This window comes from Triturus cristatus, chromosome 8 (assembly GCF_964204655.1).
Source record: "Triturus cristatus chromosome 8, aTriCri1.1, whole genome shotgun sequence".
NCBI lineage: Eukaryota > Metazoa > Chordata > Amphibia > Caudata > Salamandridae > Triturus > Triturus cristatus.
The window spans coordinates 163,828,860-163,850,215 of NC_140591.1; the positions used below are offsets into that span (position 1 = coordinate 163,828,860).

Genomic DNA, 21,356 nt, shown 5'->3' on the forward strand with positions numbered 1-21,356 from the left:
AGCTGCTGGCATCAGAGCTCCCAGGAGCTTGTGTGAAGTAGCCCTGGCATGCAGCTAGTGATGGGCTCATGTTGATGTTCAAGGAGAAAAGCAAAACACATCACCCTTCACTTTCTATCATTTTCCAGTCCTGCCACTTAGATGTGAAATATCTTTCATATAATATTATTGATTATGTGGGGTGCCATTCGTGGCTGGAGTCTCTTGTGTGCCATTTTATCGGAACTTTTAATTTAAGGATCTAGAGAGTGCTGCCATAACGAGGGAGCTGCTAACATCCCCAACGCTGACTGGTAGCTGAAGAAGAGTAACGGACACGGGACTGCGAGGACCAGCAGCCCCGCAATTCAATACAGCTGTGGCCTCTTCCCGTACTCCCGCCCTCCCGCCCTGACGCCATAAGACTCCGCACGGCCCACGCATCGCGGGACGCGCGCGGGCGCGCGCCGGGCGAAGCCCGGGCCAAGGGCGGGCCCGTCTGAGCCCGTCCGAGATCGACCGAGAACGGAACGGGACCTTCCCCTAACAAGCATTGTTTAAAGAGAACCAGCAAGGGTAAGCACCAGGCCCTTGTGTGTAACGCTGTGGGAATTTGTGCCAAGTGGCTGCTAGTATTTATTGAAGAATGGAAAAGTCTGCTAAAAGGGATGGTACTACTACACAGTCGACTGGGGGTGCACTAATGGGAACATTGGACAATTTTCTGGTGCGGGTGCAATCAGTTCTTGCAAAGGATATCGAACTAACTGAAAAAAGACTATCTTTAGATATCCTGTGTGACAAGAGGTCCTCTTTAGGAAGTATGGCTAACCTAAGTTCACCACCTTGTCGACAGCCCGTTAGGTCGGATTCCATGACCTGTATATCTCCTCTGGAGGAAGAGCAAAATGATGATCTCATGATGTGTCCCACCCCTCTGATCGAAATATTGGATGATAATGCTGATGTCGCGAACCGCGTAAATCTGGTACCGACTTCTAAGCCTTTATCAAGTATTAAGACCCGCTCAACTAGCAATGGAATAGCGGCCTCTGATCACCAACAATTAGCCCCTACTTTGAAAAAAACCCGCAGGGGAAATCAAAAGATTGTTGCTGGGAAGAAGGTTAAAATTGATCATGTTCCTGCCCCCGTTACAAGGAGGGATATACCCCCATGTCCTAAACCCTTATCTACTCAAACGCGGGCAAGCCTATCACTACCTACGGTGTCCATGTGTGTGGCAGAATCAGACACAACGCTATTTTGGAAAAGACTAGAAAGAATCATAAAGAATTTGTGTGACCCAATTTATGAAAGGCTTGGTTCGATCGAAAGTAGACTTACATGTATGGAACTTTCACTTGTATCGGCCCAACCTCGAGGTGGTAGGCAAGGCTTGGGATTGCCAAAGGAATGTCCTAGTGCAGTAGGCCATTGTACTGAGACTAATCTCATTGATAATAACATAACTGCGAAAAATAATCCCATTAATTCTCATGGATCTCAACCCACTTCAGCTGCTGGTAACCAACTAAGAGCCGAACATCCCCTTCCATCCGTGGTACCAAATAGTCCTGGGACAGGCAGAGCTAGAAGGGACAAGCCACCCCCACTTGCTCAACCTCTTGCGCAAGCTCCATCGGGTTTAATTGATTTACATCTGCCCCCGGAAGCTGCCCCCTATGTGGTGATCTTAACGGGGGTCCCACCTTTGGCCAATGGAGCAAGGGAATCTTATGGGGACTTAAAGAACAAATGTACATTCTGGCTTAATGATAAGCGACCATTGCCGACCCACATGCGAGCTGAAATCTTGTATGCTAGGCGAGTGAACTGGGTGGGCAGGAGTCCTAAGTCATTAAAGGGGGATTGTGTTGTTATTAACTTTAGGGATAGACGGTGCGTGGAATATATCTGCTCTTGGCCCCAAATCGACCCTTCTCCCCTAATACGTACAAAGCCATTGTCATTTTTCTATGCACCCACGTCCTTGCCCCTAGGTGGGATCATATGTGGGGGCTCTCTGTTGGGGGGTAACGCCTACGAGGACATAAGATCCATCAATAGATTCGATGTGCTCTCTGGGCTAGCGGACTGTGACTGACTGAATAAGGGTAGAGTATATCCTAAACACAAAATGTCATATGCAGCCCCGACGACATCGGGCAATCATGAAAAACTGCATGTAGTCACAGAGGAAGTAGAGGGCACAAGTCAAAGGGATCTCCCTAGAATAGTTGATGGAACTAATGCCAGTATGTTTCTCGACCAAACAATCATTGGAGGGGCTGGCGAGGGAGGCTTACAAGGTGAATTCCAAAATGAAAATCTAAGCACTGAGGGCACCCCTAGTTTCTCACAAGGTGTAGTTCCTTTTCCTATATCAAAAAATGGGAGTGTCAAAGGCGGAATTAATCCCGCTGGTCATGTGCTGTTTCTATCCTGGAATGTTGCGGGTATTGGTTCTAAACTTCTTTCTCCTTTGTGGGCAGATTTCATTAGCAAGCATGATATCTGTCTCTTTCAGGAGACATGGTCAACAGAGCCTGTATTTATGTTGGGCTATCTGAATTTTTATGTCCCCGCGGTCAAAAAATCCAAGGGACGGCCATCAGGAGGCTTGGTCATTTGGAGCAAACAAAGTTTAGAGTGTAAAACTCAATCCATTCCAACTCAGAATAATGATATATTGGGAGTCAGACTGACCTGTATGCCAAACCTCAAAATTGACGTATACAATGTATACGTAAGGGGCTTACCTGGTGGGAACATTTCTGAGGTGATGCCTGCACTAAGTACCCTCGTCGAATCTAACCCCATCGATGTGCTCCCACTTATTGCGGGTGATTTTAATACAAACTTTGAGCCTCTAGGGTCTCAAGATATGCTTTTAGTAGAGGAAGAAGATTTGAAGTGGGGTGTCCCACTGCTTGAGACAAAGGCAGTGACCAAGTGGACTGAGGCGGCCCTGTACCTGAATGGGTTTTGCCTGAGTCCTTCCCCGTGGAGCGAGGAGTTCGGCAGGGCTGTGTTTTGGCACCGACCTTGTTCTCGCTCTTCGTGAACGGGGTGGCCGAGTTCCTCTCCCGGGTCCCCTCGGATGCACCGGCTATGAATGGAACTCGTATTCCAGTTCTCATGTTCGCGGATGACACATTGCTGATTTCTAAAACTCCGAGTGGCCTGCAGCTTACCCTCCGACGCTTTGAAGAGTTCTGCTTGCTTCGTGGTTTGGAAATAAATGTTTCCAAGACCAAGTTTATGGTTCTTAATGGCCCTAACCCGTGTAGATCCTATAAACCGTTTGGTGGTAAAATTGTAATGGGTGGCTCGCCCCTGGAACAAGTTGACGCATTTACATATTTGGGAGTTACGATACAGAAGAATATGTGTTGGAAAAGCCAACTAGACCTGTCAATTTTGAAGTTCCAGCAGCAGACAGGCTTCCTTATAAAAAGATTTAAAGCTTCGCACTCGCAGCCAATAAGCCCACTCCTAGAAATCTATTCAATGAAGATTCGTAGCTCATCATTATATGGTTCAGAGCTATGGGGCTACGGTAATAATCCCAAACGCTTGAATATAATGGAGAGTGAGTTTATACGGAAAATCGTTGGCGTACCACAAAGTACTCCCTTGTTACCTCTCTTTTGGGACCTCGGTCTGAAAACCTTACAAGACACTGCTAATTTGCGACCATTGTTGTATTGGCGTAGGGTTTGGTCAACTGAGGAGCTCAGGCATTATGCTCTGGGATTAAAAGAAATAATGGAGAAAGACCTCTTTCATAAAATAGAATGGCTGAAGTCTATCAAAACACTACTTTACAGATTGGGGTGGAGCAATCTATGGGATGATCCCCAAAATGCGGTTTTCCCTTCAAAAGATATTGTTAAAGCTAAGTATTGGGAATTCATAGCCATGGAATCTGTTTCCAGGGGGAGTACATCTCAGTTAACAGCTAGATACCTAGAGATTAAGGCCCACCCTGGGCAGGAACAATTTTGGGGCCTGATTGAAGAACCAACTGATCGCAAATTGTATTTCCAGTTTAGGATAGGTACCCTTCCCATCTGTACATTTACGTGCAAATGGACCAATGGGTCCCAGGACAAATGTCCTAAATGTAGAGATACGATTGAGTCTCTTAGTCATTTCATTTTTTTTTGTCCCCTCTATGAGTACCCTCGTAAAAAATGGGTATTACCTGTCTGTCGTCTTATAGGCATTCGAAGGTATGAGGAGGCACTAAGAATCTTGCGCTCAGATCCAAGCCCGACAATTGCAATAGCAATGGCTAAATATATTAAGTGGGCTTGGACTATACGGTATAGACACTCTAACGTGAAAGTGACTAATGATAAGGCACCCTAATGTAGTCACGTTTTTATTCATTTCATATAAATTTACTCATCCATCCTCACATGTAAAAACTTTTAGTCTTGGTCTTTTTGTGGTTTCGACTAATTTTTGTTGAGGATGAGTTAATATCGTTGTTTAAAAATGAATTGTTTTTATCGAACTGGATGCTCAGGAATTAATATCGATTAGTAATCATGGAGTATTTCATAATCTAGGGTGTTTAAGTGTAAAAATCATGTGTTGAGTTTATTTTATTACAGTTTTCCTATAAACTATGTTAATGTAAATGCTTGATGTACGATACTTTCATGACTTAATTGTCGAATAAAGTTTTTCAAAATGTAAATGATTATGTACGTGAAAGGAGAAGGTGGGATATTAATAATTCCAGATAATTTAGGAATTAGACTGCAGGACTATCCCTCGGTTTTAGCAGGTTGAGCACTGATTTTACTGCCTCGAGCCTCAAGCAGCAGCAGTTAGATATCTTGACGACCAAAAGCATTCTGCCACAACAGCAGCATTAGCTACCTCTAATTTAGTGGATATTATAACTTTTTTTATTATACGCATTTTGTTCTTTTATATCAAGTTGACATACTCTGAAAATACACTAATTGTCACTTCAAATGCAGTTTTTTTAGGAAAACAACATTTATTTGGTTCACAAAAACGTCAGCTTATATTTCGTGTAAAAATGCACAAATTTTGTTTGGAATTATTGCCCACTTGGTCGCCATTCTTTCCTGTGTTCCTTCCACCCTTTTCTAAATCGTTCCATGATCTGCCACCTTTGTTTGATGTTAGCTCTGCTATGCTGTAGCTTGCTTCCTGCATATGTACGCCATGTATTCAGTTATCCTGCCAGGACAAGACCCGAGGGTAACTGAGGTATTTCCCCATATCTGCAAGGGGCTGGGGTGTTGCCCCCAAAAAATTGGTAAATATATGGCAGCAAGGACAAACGTCCAGGGGACTGTAGCGGGCAACCACTGAACTGGGATAGAAGGAAGAAAATCACCGCTAGCTCAGTGGCGGCTGAGAAAACAAACTGGTGCTGGCAGGGGAAAAAGGATATGGGGGACCCACCAGAAACAAGTGGATGTAACCTACATGCCATGACGTGTTGCTATTGTGTACTTTATGTGATATTTAACTGTTATAAAACTAATAAAATGTTTAATAATCCGTATTACAAAAAGGGCACACTCTCCTTGGTTGCGCCAGGGTGCACCTTTAAGCAGGTGTGCCAGGTGCAAACAGGCACAGTACACCCTATTAAAAGGAACAAAGGAATGTACTGCTCCCAGGGCAACTTGGGGCAGCATTTTCAGTGAAATACAAAGCAGCAGCTTCCAAGCTGCTCTGTGTTTCTCTGTGCAGGCGTTAACCCGCCTGTACGTTAAAGAGTGGTTAAAGATCACCCTGCAGGCGAGTGCAGTGAGTGACTGCACCTCCCTGCAGTGGGATGTCTGGGGGGTCCCTTTTCCCCCCTTCAGAGGGCTGCTGTCAGGGGACACATTGACATTGATAGCGGCCTCTGATCACCAACAATTAGCCCCTACTTTGAAAAAAACCCGCAGGGGAAATCAAAAGATTGTTGCTGGGAAGAAGGTTAAAATTGATCATGTTCCTGCCCCCGTTACAAGGAGGGATATACCCCCATGTCCTAAACCCTTATCTACTCAAACGCGGGCAAGCCTATCACTACCTACGGTGTCCATGTGTGTGGCAGAATCAGACACAACGCTATTTTGGAAAAGACTAGAAAGAATCATAAAGAATTTGTGTGACCCAATTTATGAAAGGCTTGGTTCGATCGAAAGTAGACTTACATGTATGGAACTTTCACTTGTATCGGCCCAACCTCGAGGTGGTAGGCAAGGCTTGGGATTGCCAAAGGAATGTCCTAGTGCAGTAGGCCATTGTACTGAGACTAATCTCATTGATAATAACATAACTGCGAAAAATAATCCCATTAATTCTCATGGATCTCAACCCACTTCAGCTGCTGGTAACCAACTAAGAGCCGAACATCCCCTTCCATCCGTGGTACCAAATAGTCCTGGGACAGGCAGAGCTAGAAGGGACAAGCCACCCCCACTTGCTCAACCTCTTGCGCAAGCTCCATCGGGTTTAATTGATTTACATCTGCCCCCGGAAGCTGCCCCCTATGTGGTGATCTTAACGGGGGTCCCACCTTTGGCCAATGGAGCAAGGGAATCTTATGGGGACTTAAAGAACAAATGTACATTCTGGCTTAATGATAAGCGACCATTGCCGACCCACATGCGAGCTGAAATCTTGTATGCTAGGCGAGTGAACTGGGTGGGCAGGAGTCCTAAGTCATTAAAGGGGGATTGTGTTGTTATTAACTTTAGGGATAGACGGTGCGTGGAATATATCTGCTCTTGGCCCCAAATCGACCCTTCTCCCCTAATACGTACAAAGCCATTGTCATTTTTCTATGCACCCACGTCCTTGCCCCTAGGTGGGATCATATGTGGGGGCTCTCTGTTGGGGGGTAACGCCTACGAGGACATAAGATCCATCAATAGATTCGATGTGCTCTCTGGGCTAGCGGACTGTGACTGACTGAATAAGGGTAGAGTATATCCTAAACACAAAATGTCATATGCAGCCCCGACGACATCGGGCAATCATGAAAAACTGCATGTAGTCACAGAGGAAGTAGAGGGCACAAGTCAAAGGGATCTCCCTAGAATAGTTGATGGAACTAATGCCAGTATGTTTCTCGACCAAACAATCATTGGAGGGGCTGGCGAGGGAGGCTTACAAGGTGAATTCCAAAATGAAAATCTAAGCACTGAGGGCACCCCTAGTTTCTCACAAGGTGTAGTTCCTTTTCCTATATCAAAAAATGGGAGTGTCAAAGGCGGAATTAATCCCGCTGGTCATGTGCTGTTTCTATCCTGGAATGTTGCGGGTATTGGTTCTAAACTTCTTTCTCCTTTGTGGGCAGATTTCATTAGCAAGCATGATATCTGTCTCTTTCAGGAGACATGGTCAACAGAGCCTGTATTTATGTTGGGCTATCTGAATTTTTATGTCCCCGCGGTCAAAAAATCCAAGGGACGGCCATCAGGAGGCTTGGTCATTTGGAGCAAACAAAGTTTAGAGTGTAAAACTCAATCCATTCCAACTCAGAATAATGATATATTGGGAGTCAGACTGACCTGTATGCCAAACCTCAAAATTGACGTATACAATGTATACGTAAGGGGCTTACCTGGTGGGAACATTTCTGAGGTGATGCCTGCACTAAGTACCCTCGTCGAATCTAACCCCATCGATGTGCTCCCACTTATTGCGGGTGATTTTAATACAAACTTTGAGCCTCTAGGGTCTCAAGATATGCTTTTAGTAGAGGAAGAAGATTTGAAGTGGGGTGTCCCACTGCTTGAGACAAAGGCAGTGACCAAGTGGACTGAGGCGGCCCTGTACCTGAATGGGTTTTGCCTGAGCAACCAATTGAGGGCGGCTAACGGCAGAACCATATCAGATAGGACATGCAATAAAACGTACGATAACGGTATCAGGGCAAGCAACATAGATTATCTCTTGGTCCACCTAAGGATGTGGTATACCCTTGTGGATATGGTGGTTGAGACACGGATAGAAAGCGATCACAATCCGCTAGTTGCAACTTTTAAACTAGGATTGGGCGATAGGGAGGCCCATGGTTCTGAAAAGATTGGTCCAGCTGCCGTTTTATCAAATGATGAACACCACCTTAAATGGCGTAACGTAGTTGAGCACCCTGATCTTTTAGGCAGCATCGAGTCCTATGTGGAAGAGGCGTTGACATCAATCATGGCAATAGGTAACAATTGTCAACCCTTAGTTGATCAAGAGATTATACATGAAAAATTAGTAGTCAATTTGAAATCATGTTTTTGTAGACCTTTTAAAGTAAAACAAGCCCCTAAACGCAAACAGGAGGATTGGTATAACGCCTCCTGTAAATATGCCCGCAGCAATTTGGGTCTTGCTCTTAAAACAAAAGATATGAGCAAGATTAAAATAGCTCGCAATGCACACAAAAAGACCTTATGGAAAGCAAAAAAAGACTGGGAAGAGTGTGAGTGGCAAGACTTAAAAGCAGCATGTGCTGACAAAAACCAGAAAAAATTCTGGGATATTTTTAAATGGAAGAGGGGTGAAATTACTGACAGTCCTCATAATCATGTACCTCAGAATTCTTGGATAGACTTCTTTAAGTCACAATATTCTAAAAGGCATCGAGGATGCTAGAACGCCCCATCAGGAGAGGCCGTTCTATAATAGCCCTGTGTTTACCACAGAGGAGGTTGATACAGCACTTGATATGGTTACCCAGGGACGCGCACCTGGCATGGATTGTATCCCGGCTGACGTATTTCTGCACAATAGAAAAAGATGGTGTCTATATATTACTCATTTAGCTAACACCATAGCCCAGGGAATGACTATCCCTCATTCCTGGAAGGGTGCCGAAATCGTCCCGATATACAAAAAAGGGGACAAATCGCTGGCTTGCAATTATAGGCCCATAAGCCTAATAGACGCTATGCAAAAAATCCTGGGCAGACTGGTTTTGGGCAAAATTCTGACCTGGATGGAAGACGATAGTATATTAAGTCCTTTACAGGCTGGGTTTCGTCCAAAAACAAGTACAATAGATCAGGTCTTCAGGTTTGTTGTCCTCTATTGGCGGACAGTCGTCCTAGAGAAAGGGGTTTTGTATGCTGTGTTTGTTGACCTACGGGCGGCCTTCGACTTGGTCCCACGAGGCAAGCTGTGGCAGGTATTGGAGGAGTTGGGGATGGCGCCGGAGTTGTTGGCATTGGTCGTCCGCTTACATGAGAACAATTTTGCGCGGGTCCGATGGGGGCGGCAGGGGGAGGTAACGGAGTCCTTCCCCGTGGAGCGAGGAGTTCGGCAGGGCTGTGTTTTGGCACCGACCTTGTTCTCGCTCTTCGTGAACGGGGTGGCCGAGTTCCTCTCCCGGGTCCCCTCGGATGCACCGGCTATGAATGGAACTCGTATTCCAGTTCTCATGTTCGCGGATGACACATTGCTGATTTCTAAAACTCCGAGTGGCCTGCAGCTTACCCTCCGACGCTTTGAAGAGTTCTGCTTGCTTCGTGGTTTGGAAATAAATGTTTCCAAGACCAAGTTTATGGTTCTTAATGGCCCTAACCCGTGTAGATCCTATAAACCGTTTGGTGGTAAAATTGTAATGGGTGGCTCGCCCCTGGAACAAGTTGACGCATTTACATATTTGGGAGTTACGATACAGAAGAATATGTGTTGGAAAAGCCAACTAGACCTGTCAATTTTGAAGTTCCAGCAGCAGACAGGCTTCCTTATAAAAAGATTTAAAGCTTCGCACTCGCAGCCAATAAGCCCACTCCTAGAAATCTATTCAATGAAGATTCGTAGCTCATCATTATATGGTTCAGAGCTATGGGGCTACGGTAATAATCCCAAACGCTTGAATATAATGGAGAGTGAGTTTATACGGAAAATCGTTGGCGTACCACAAAGTACTCCCTTGTTACCTCTCTTTTGGGACCTCGGTCTGAAAACCTTACAAGACACTGCTAATTTGCGACCATTGTTGTATTGGCGTAGGGTTTGGTCAACTGAGGAGCTCAGGCATTATGCTCTGGGATTAAAAGAAATAATGGAGAAAGACCTCTTTCATAAAATAGAATGGCTGAAGTCTATCAAAACACTACTTTACAGATTGGGGTGGAGCAATCTATGGGATGATCCCCAAAATGCGGTTTTCCCTTCAAAAGATATTGTTAAAGCTAAGTATTGGGAATTCATAGCCATGGAATCTGTTTCCAGGGGGAGTACATCTCAGTTAACAGCTAGATACCTAGAGATTAAGGCCCACCCTGGGCAGGAACAATTTTGGGGCCTGATTGAAGAACCAACTGATCGCAAATTGTATTTCCAGTTTAGGATAGGTACCCTTCCCATCTGTACATTTACGTGCAAATGGACCAATGGGTCCCAGGACAAATGTCCTAAATGTAGAGATACGATTGAGTCTCTTAGTCATTTCATTTTTTTTTGTCCCCTCTATGAGTACCCTCGTAAAAAATGGGTATTACCTGTCTGTCGTCTTATAGGCATTCGAAGGTATGAGGAGGCACTAAGAATCTTGCGCTCAGATCCAAGCCCGACAATTGCAATAGCAATGGCTAAATATATTAAGTGGGCTTGGACTATATGGTATAGACACTCTAACGTGAAAGTGACTAATGATAAGGCACCCTAATGTAGTCACGTTTTTATTCATTTCATATAAATTTACTCATCCATCCTCACATGTAAAAACTTTTAGTCTTGGTCTTTTTGTGGTTTCGACTAATTTTTGTTGAGGATGAGTTAATATCGTTGTTTAAAAATGAATTGTTTTTATCGAACTGGATGCTCAGGAATTAATATCGATTAGTAATCATGGAGTATTTCATAATCTAGGGTGTTTAAGTGTAAAAATCATGTGTTGAGTTTATTTTATTACAGTTTTCCTATAAACTATGTTAATGTAAATGCTTGATGTACGATACTTTCATGACTTAATTGTCGAATAAAGTTTTTCAAAATGTAAATGATTATGTACGTGAAAGGAGAAGGTGGGATATTAATAATTCCAGATAATTTAGGAATTAGACTGCAGGACTATCCCTCGGTTTTAGCAGGTTGAGCACTGATTTTACTGCCTCGAGCCTCAAGCAGCAGCAGTTAGATATCTTGACGACCAAAAGCATTCTGCCACAACAGCAGCATTAGCTACCTCTAATTTAGTGGATATTATAACTTTTTTTATTATACGCATTTTGTTCTTTTATATCAAGTTGACATACTCTGAAAATACACTAATTGTCACTTCAAATGCAGTTTTTTTAGGAAAACAACATTTATTTGGTTCACAAAAACGTCAGCTTATATTTCGTGTAAAAATGCACAAATTTTGTTTGGAATTATTGCCCACTTGGTCGCCATTCTTTCCTGTGTTCCTTCCACCCTTTTCTAAATCGTTCCATGATCTGCCACCTTTGTTTGATGTTAGCTCTGCTATGCTGTAGCTTGCTTCCTGCATATGTAAGCCATGTATTCAGTTATCCTGCCAGGACAAGACCCGAGGGTAACTGAGGTATTTCCCCATATCTGCAAGGGGCTGGGGTGTTGCCCCCAAAAAATTGGTAAATATATGGCAGCAAGGACAAACGTCCAGGGGACTGTAGCGGGCAACCACTGAACTGGGATAGAAGGAAGAAAATCACCGCTAGCTCAGTGGCGGCTGAGAAAACAAACTGGTGCTGGCAGGGGAAAAAGGATATGGGGGACCCACCAGAAACAAGTGGATGTAACCTACATGCCATGATGTGTTGCTATTGTGTACTTTATGTGATATTTAACTGTTATAAAACTAATAAAATGTTTAATAATCCGTATTACAAAAAGGGCACACTCTCCTTGGTTGCGCCAGGGTGCACCTTTAAGCAGGTGTGCCAGGTGCAAACAGGCACAGTACACCCTATTAAAAGGAACAAAGGAATGTACTGCTCCCAGGGCAACTTGGGGCAGCATTTTCAGTGAAATACAAAGCAGCAGCTTCCAAGCTGCTCTGTGTTTCTCTGTGCAGGCGTTAACCCGCCTGTACGTTAAAGAGTGGTTAAAGATCACCCTGCAGGCGAGTGCAGTGAGTGACTGCACCTCCCTGCAGTGGGATGTCTGGGGGGTCCCTTTTCCCCCCTTCAGAGGGCTGCTGTCAGGGGACACATTGACAGTGCACCACCTTTTTCTGGCACTCTTTCGGTGCTCCTCCTAAGGGCATGTTTGCTTTGCGCCCGCATCTGTAATACGGCAGTACTCAGAAGTGAAGAGATTTCCTCATTTTTACGGGGCAACGCCCCCATACAGATGACGAAAAGCCCTCTGAGGATACATTTGGAGCTACATGTGTGCCAGCACTATCAGAATTTCAAAAGAGACCCCACAAGCATCTGCAGCCCCTTCTGTAATTCCAAAGTGCCCAAGGGGCACAAAAAGTGGGCACAGACGCTGATTGTGCCCCAAGGCACTATATGTAATAGGACTGCATGCGGCCATGTTTCTATTACCCATATCCCTTTATTGTCCCAATTGCCCGCTATATCAGGATATGCTCAAAGCCATCTCTCTCTCCTTATTCAAGTAAAGATATCCCTGAGGGTGACCCTCTTCCTCCTTCGATCTGCTCTGCAAGCGGAGATCCAGATACCCACAGGTAGTACCATGTCGTTGTTACAAACCAGGATGGCAGATCCTAACCCTTGCGATATAAAAGACCAACATAAATCTTCTGAGACCTAGGGCGGAAGAAGGTCGGTCTAGGGATTCCAGGGCTGCCAGTTGCAGGAGTTACTGGCTGCATTGGGATTACAAGTGATGCAGGAACATCACAAGACCACAAGAGCACTGCATTGTTCGCATTTTACCTGCATGGTTGAACAACTCAAAACAGGGAAAATGTCCAGGTGGAAGACCGCCCAGAAATGAGGACTAACACTCAGAAATATGTTCTTAAGGACGATATCTGAATGTTTTTCCTGCTGCCGAAGGAGAGGCTTGTGATTGCCTGGTATTGCCATAATCAGAAGTACAAATACACATGGTATAAGCATACCGTATGCCTTCACCACTTATAAAAGGTCCTTTCAAGCCTAGAAAACCTGAAAATAAAACCTTGACCTAGCCAGCCCCCAAGCACAGATTCTACTAGAAGCCCGTGCTGGTCAACTTTATAGAAGACAGTTAACAAACTAAATGAAGTGAGGAGTACTGGCCACCTCTATCTCTAGAAAAAAGTCCAGCAAGAGAACAGAAGTTAGTTCCTTTTTCAATTAGGAACTGAAATGACCATTAAAAGTACCCCATGTAGTGAACCATGCTCTCTGTAACTAGCAAGTTTCAACGTCCTTCTACATCTAGCTTTGGGTAACTACTGGCAATGGCATAGGGTACAATGTACACACAGGCATTAAGTACACTTAGTTAAATGGTTTTAAATATCTAATTGATGGTGATGTGTCAGTTGAGGAGTCCACTCCATTGGAGGTTGCCCACACAGCCACACTCACTACCTGCAGCATTGCGCAGGATGATGCTTGTCGCCGTCTGGTGTATTCATAGTCGAAAGTGCAACCCCAACAGGAAGTAACTATTCAGTGAAGGGGGGGAGGTTGAGATGGCATCCCTAGTATGAAGGAGCATTTCCCAGGGAGGCTGGAAGGGTGGGAACCAGTTTTGGAGTGGTGTGGGCCGGTTTTGTTACTGGGGCCGGTTTTGGAGCAGTGCTGCAATATAGACCCCGAGTAACAAAAGCAGCAGTGCTGGGGGCCGGCTTAGTTAAGCAGCAGTGCTTCACAATTGCAACCTTGCTCACCCCCTGCTCTACCCCCCCCCCCTTCTCCGCCGGGGGCCGGCCCAATACAATTGCCAGGTCTTGTTTGTGTTCTCAGTCCAGTCCTGATTAATGCATAACAAAGTGCTCCTTGAATACTGTTTCTTTAGCTCCTCCTGTTGAAGACTCACCTCATCCATCATCCGCGAGAAGCATGTTATGGAAAGCTTCTGAGCTCTGACACTTGGAGTATTGAAATGAGTCAGGCTTAATCCAGTCATTTAGCTCTGGTCTTGATACAAATAATGTTGCCAACAATCTTCTCTTATGCCCATTTGCAGAGCCACTCAAAGCCACCATCAGTCCGCGGAAAGTGAAGAGCAGTGTTGGGAGCCAGGTGTCCTTGTTCTGCAGTGTGACTGGAGCTGAGGACCATGAGATCTCCTGGTATAGGAATGGAGAGATTATCACCCCTGGCAACAATGTGAGGATCATCGGGATAGACCATGACAACCTTATCATGGACGGCATGGTGAAGAGCGACAGCGGTGCCTACCAGTGCTTTGCCCGCAAGGACAAGATGTCAGCGCAAGACTATGTCCAGGTGATACTGGAAGGTGAGTGTCATTTAAACAGAGCTGTATATATCCATACTGTGCAATTCATCCCAACTAAAAGAACTCTCCCATATTATCTAGACAATATCCAAGGGGTTTATATCTTAGATCACCAAGGTACCCAACAGAGTACAGAAACTAGAAGCCTATTGCACTCTGACCAAGGTTTTACACCATAATTATCCCGGCTGCACACACATACCCTGTCCTCTGCCTTTATAAATCATGACCAGTTAAAAGCTGTAATCTCACCATCGAGATCAGGAAATTACACACGTTCTGAATTAATTCCCTCTGAGTCTCATGCCACACGTAATGATGCAAAAGTGTTTTTTGGGGAAAATATTTTCCTTGCACTATTATCCCTTCTTTTGGATTTCTCTAAAGAACCTGATGCAAGAGAATATGTATCTACTATCTGAGACTGGTCTAGCCTTTGTGGAACAAATAGTGTGTACCTTCATCAATGAGACTTTTTTCAGATGGCTCAATTCACATTATGCACGTGTAAGTATGGTTATGACACCCAACTGATATTAGGGCTGACCAGAGAAGATGAGGAGGAGGCGAGTAGGAACAAGGGTCAATGTGCCCATCTTTCAAACTGCTTGGTGAATATGCCTTGGTGTATACTACAAACATATTATTTAATGATTTTTTTATTACAAGATCATGGCACCCAGCTAAACCTACTAGGCCTTCCAAAGATAGCAAGAATTATTACAGTGCAAACCTTTGACTCCAATGCTTTGTCAAAGAGGGTAGCCAACAACAAAATCTTCCCCATAAAGGTAATTTGGGAGATTACACTTAGCAAAATACCTGATATCAGGTTTTGGCATGGTGCAAAAACAATTCAGCCTTAATGGCTAATTGGCTTAATATGTGTGATATTAGTAAATAAATCAGGCCTACTGCCTTTGACGTAACTTTTCCAAATAAAAACATCACACCTATGGCATCTGAAATACCTTTGCCTAGTGAACCATACAGGCCTATTGTGGTTATTGTTGGTTTGCCGTCATAACAAACTGTAGGCTTTAAAAAAAATAATAGCACCCTAAAACACCTGTTGACTTTGATATATGTTTTTAACAACCAATATCACAGACCGACTGCTCTTATCGTACATTTTCATAAAGAACAATCATGTCCATAACCTTTATCACTGGCTTATTCCTATACCCCGCTCAGTCCTACTGTGTTGGGCATACCCTTTCCCACAAAGCACCCATCAGGTGCACTATAATAATATTACATATATGTAGAACAATATAAAATCCCTCCTAATAGAACCTGATAAGGAATACCGTAGTGCAAATCTTCTATCCACATGGCTTGATTGGGTGGGTCCCCAACACCAAAACACTTGCCTACTAATATAATATGTGAGATTCAATGTAACAAAATACCTGCCTATGGGGTTTAGCATAGTGTAATAGAGATCCACCCTTAAAACCCTGTTGCCTTTAACTCATGGTTTGCACGATAAGTAAGTCAGGCCTACTTACTTTGTCATTTTATTTTCATTATAAACAGATCAGACGTAGGAAATCTGACATAGCTTTCCCATAGTGACCCCGATAAGGCTTATTACCTTTAACATTGGGTTGACAATAAGACCAACACAAGCCTACTGAAGTACCTATAAACTAGTAAACATCATGCATCCAGTTATAAAATTACAAATAATTATACAATTACAGCTGGTCAAATAATATATTCCCCTCTCAATAGGGCCAAACAAGAATCATCACAGATTAAATCAAATCTACCACTACCAAGAGTGTGATAACAATCCACTGTTAGATACTTATTGGCTTTAACAAATGCTTTTCACATTAAGTATGTCAGGTCTATTGCCTTTGTTATAACTTTTGATAATAAACAGACCAAACCGGTGGCATGTGACACAGCCTTTCCTAGTGCAAAACAAGGCCTATAGCTGTTATTGTTGGCTTGTCAGCATAAGCAACTCATGCCTCCTGTACTGAGCCATACAATTACAAATGTATACAAAATTACAGCTGGAAAATCAAAATACTATCTCTCTTAAGAAGTCCTAAAAAGTATTCTCATAGTGCAGATCTTCTGTCCCCCACGGTTTGGCAGAGAGGGTAGCTAATACCAAAAGCACTGCCTATCGTGGTAATCTGTGAGATTCTAGGTAACAAAATGCACATATTTAGGCTGTAATGCAGAGGGAAAACAACCCACTCCTAAATGCATATTGATTTAAACATATGCTTTTCACATTAAGCAGGTCAGACCTACTGGCTTCCTCATAACAGTTCATAATAAATAAATCAAACCTTTGAAATGTAGCCTAACTCTTCCCAATGAAGCAATACGGCTATAGCCTCTACCATTATCTTGACAACATTATCAACACGAGCCTATACAAGTACATATAAACTGGCAACCATCATGCACACAGGATTAAATTACAAATATGTTGAAAAATACAGTTTGCAAAACAATATAGATCCTCTCTCAATAAGGCCTAACGAGAATCATCACGGTTAACACTCCCAGGGTTTGTTAAAGTGGGTGACCAACACCAAAATCTTTGCCTACTACAGTAATCTGTGAGATTATATGTAACATGCTATGTCTGTAGTCTGTAACACAAAGTGTGTTATATAAAACTATGTCTACTGCCTTTGTCATACCTTTTCAGTCTTATGGAATCAGATACAACTTTTCCCAGTGCGCAAATTAGGCTTATAGCTTGTCACTATAACCAACCCTGGCCGACTGTTTTCAGTGTAAACTTTCCTAAAAGGGAACCATTGTCCAAACAGTCATAAAATTACAAAGGAATACAAGATTATAGTTGGGTAAACAAAATGCTATCTCTTCTAGGATGGCCTAACAAGTATTCTCACAGTTCAACTATTCTGTAGCCACAGTTTGTCACAGCAGGTAATCAACACCAAAATGATTGCTTACTAGAGTACTCTGTGATATTCCATGAATCAAAATCATTCTCTGTTTGATACAGAGAAATAACAATCCCCCCTAAATGGAATGATGTTAACATATGCTGCACACAATAAATACATCAGGCCTACTGCCATTTAACATAATATGTCATAATAAACTGGTGATGCTTCTTACAATGATGATTGGCTTGCCACCATAACCACCTCAGTGCTTTTGTAGTAGAAGCTTTGCTACAAACATAGTTTTCCGAGGAAGCATGCACCTCTTTAATCAAATCCTGTACTCTGAAAACCATGTGGGAGGAGCCTAAGCCCCTCTCTCTTAGTACTCTGAAAGCTCTTTTTTGTTGATCACATAAGATTTAGTGACAGCCGTGCTGTCAAGCCAGACCTAAAAATCAGCAGCTTATCTAATGGGTCCATAGTTCCTGCAAACTGAGAACTTTCCACTTGTTCTTTGTGAGTAAGGGAGAGTAGTTAAAGGCATTGACCAATATGCAAAAACTCTGTATCAGCAAATGCCTAATTTTTTTGAAGGAAGGTTCTTTTGACATGACTTAAGAGAACATAGAATAAGTGCAGGTTTTAGTAACAAGTACTGTTAGAATGGGTGACAGAGCCTTCTTAATGGTACTGCCAGGCTCTGGACATCAATTCTTCTCTCTTTGAGTAGTGTATTTTCATTGACGCTCTTTAGAAAGTCACTGAAAACTTTGGCATTCCCTACTCTGTAAACCTCAGCGTTCTGCACCATGACACTGAGGTCTATCACAATATAACACCACACACACTATTCGGCCAAATTTGCTTTTGTAAATAGTTTATAAAAATTCCAGTATGGGTCGACATGGCCAAAATGGTGACCAAGGTAGGAGTTTTCCAGTGCGGTTCCAGTGTGGTTCCTCTGATACCGGTCCCGCCATACACACTGATCCCTCTGGTACCCTGGACAGTTCCTGCATGCGAAGGGGTGTCAGGGGACGAGCCCTGATGCCCGAGCAACCCAAGGAGACAGAGCGGAGGCCAGTGCGTCCTCCAACCGTGGTGAGGGAGGAGCACTATGGGTCTGGGTTTTGGTTGCAGACCAGATTGTGCAAACAAAGAGGGGGCTCCAGTGGCATCCTGCCTTTCCCTACTCTTCCCACACCCCAGTGACAAGGGAAAGGATGGCGGCCCGTAAAACCAAACGTGACACCACAGTGAAAAAACTGCTTGCAAAAGCAGTCTTCAAGAAGCTGGATCCTCCTGGGGAGGTGACTGCCTTGGGTCCCCCAACACTTGGCGAGGCTAACACCACCGTAGAAGATGAGAACGTAACAGCTGCTGTCGCCCATGCTTTTATGGCTACTCTCTTCGTCAAGCTTAGAGAAGACACACCCTCGCTCTGTGAAGGGGTTGACTCAGAAATCAAAGACATCAAGTGGGACTTGGCGGACCTCAGCCAATGAGTGGCCACCTTAGAAACTGGCAGGGACTTCACAGAGGAAGAACCTGATGCCCAATGGCACGAAATTCTGGAACTGTGGGAACAAAGTGAGAAACTACAGATATACCTTGAGAATTTAGAGAACAGATCCTGCTGCTCTAACATACAGATTAAGGGGGTTCCCCTCCAGACAGCACTGGGGGACCTTGAGGCCTATGTAGTCCACCTTTTCTGCCACATCCTCCCAGCCCTAGCCAACAAAGAGATCATTCTGGACCATACCCACAAAGCCAGCCACACCTCCGATGCGCCGGGATATCCCCAAGATATCCTCGCTTGTGTCCATAACTACCCCATAAAGGAGGCCATAATGGAGGCGGTTAAGGACCAAGGAGCAATCACCTTATAAGGCCTTAAAGTTTGGCTTAATCAGGATCTGACCCAGCCAAACTCCAGTGGTGCCGTGCCCTCATAGATGTGACTGCCTTCTTATGCGGAATAAACCACTTTCGCTTATGTTTGGCTGGGACAGAGAAACACGAGCCATCTGCACCATGGGGGAGGCTTCTGCAATTCTTGACCTACACGCTCATGGGGTAATTTGACCGTGAGTCCCCGCTACGGGACCCCCCCACACTCGCTAATCTCCAGATAGAAATAACTTATACAGCACACAAAAAGGCGCTTCCAAGCCAACCCAAAATGAGCACCACCTGGAACGCTGAGCTCTCATACAAAACCTTCAGGTGTCCGATGCTACTGAAGACCATAACTTCGATTAGCCCCCATGAGTAGCCCACAGCAGATGGTCCCCGAGGGCATCCACAAGATGGTAAGCTTGGACCTTGGGGCCTGTTTGATGAAAATGACATTCCCAGAGAAACCATGGCGGATGTAAACACCCATCACGCAACCGCCTCCCAGTTTAAATGCTTCCTCACTACCAGGGCTCCATATGTGACAGGCCATCCCTTATCCACGCAGGAGCACCCTATTACAACACATCCTGCTCTGAGTCCCCCACAACCATCCTACATGCAGTATGCCCCAGCCCCACTTCCAAATGCTAAAAATACTGAGCCTTAATGTTAGAGGTCTCAATGCCCCTGCGAAACGTTTGACCTTTCTCTTTTTCTTGCGAGACTCTAATTGTGATATCATATTCCTCCAAGAGACACACTTCTTTAAGAAAGACTGGAAGAGATGAAGTCCCTCTGGTTTGACAGACAGTATCCGTTCTCAGGGCCCAGCAAGAAAGCAGGAGTAGCAATTTTGCTGGCCAGCATCTTCCCCGCCAGATCACACATACCCAAGCAGAAGTCTTAGGGAGGCTCCTTTCTCTATGACTTACAAGGGACACATTCACCTTTACACTACCCACGCTGTATGTGCCCAATGACCATCCAGAGGCCTTCCTTCTTAAAGCATGAGGCCTAGTGGCTGCAATCCCAGATAGGTCAGCAATCAGATAAGATCAGTCAGAGGACATTTCAGATGTGGGGCAGCAGTGATTGAGGGATGTAGACCTTACAGATGCGTGGCGCCATTCTCACCCCTCATCAAAGTGCTACACCTATTTTTTGGCCTCCCATCAGTCCTATGCTAGGATTGACTATTTTCATGTCTCCCCTCGCATTCTGGTAGCCATAGGAAAGATAGACATAGACATGGCAGTGCTGTTGGTCACACCCACATCACTATCTCCTTTCATGTGCCTATTCAGGAGACCCTTGCCCGACAATCGTGCCTTAACAATACATTTCGAACATATGAATCAATGGCAAATTAAATTAAGGAAGTCATCCAACATTTCCTCCTCTTCAACGGCACGCCAACCACTTCCTCGGCCCTCCTTTGCGAACACTGAAGGCCATACTATGGGGGACCCTTATAGCTATCTTCTCAAGACTGAATAGGGAGAGACAAGACAAGGGACTTGGCAAGTGGAACCTCAATGCGACGACACCTGCTGGCGAAACTGCAGCCAAATGGGCACACTCGCCCACCTCCTCTGGAGATGCGCTAAACTTAAGAGGTATTGGGAGGAGTTGCTTAAAAACATTGATGACATCTTTGACATAGACATCCCCTGTTTCCAAAGCTTCACTGTCCTGGGTCACCCAAACCAGCTAACTTATCCACTCTGGTCAGCCAGGGGGAAAGCTGTGACGGTGCCTTATGTGCTGCAAGGCAAGTCATCACATCTAAATGGGACATGGACATCAGACCAACCCTCTCGGATTGGCTGCACAAACTGTGCAACATTGTTGCTATGGGAAAGCTTACAGCCTCCCTCGAACACAAACTGCCCTGCTTCGATAAAATGTGGGGCCCATGCATTTGGTTCCTAGCCCGGAACTATTGAAAACTTAACTGTCCCCGTTATTTTAGGGGGCTTCGATTGAGGGCAGACAAGAACCAACAGACCAGCTGACCAGACTTGGCTCATAATGAAAGGGTCTCTCCACTTGTGGACGAATTCTACTCTGTCCTGCGACCCCCAATAGGGCTATGGAGACCCTTCCCCTCCTCCCCCTCCTCTCCCCTACCCCGCCCCCTGGTTTGCAAGTTCATGAATCCTCCAATGCCCCCCCCTCCTGATCCAATTCTCCTTACCT

At 44.5% G+C, this 21,356-nt stretch overlaps 1 protein-coding gene across 2 annotated transcripts in view; it reads left to right on the forward strand.

The window, feature by feature from the left end:
* Positions 1-21,356, forward strand: part of DSCAM (DS cell adhesion molecule) — a 1,046,690-nt gene that overhangs the window by 490,290 nt on the left and 535,044 nt on the right. For both annotated transcript variants that reach the window (XM_085621230.1, XM_085621231.1), the window contains exon 6: positions 14,092-14,367. In XM_085621230.1, coding sequence (XP_085477356.1) covers positions 14,092-14,367 — 276 coding nt within the window. The remainder of the gene's footprint in view (positions 1-14,091; positions 14,368-21,356) is intronic.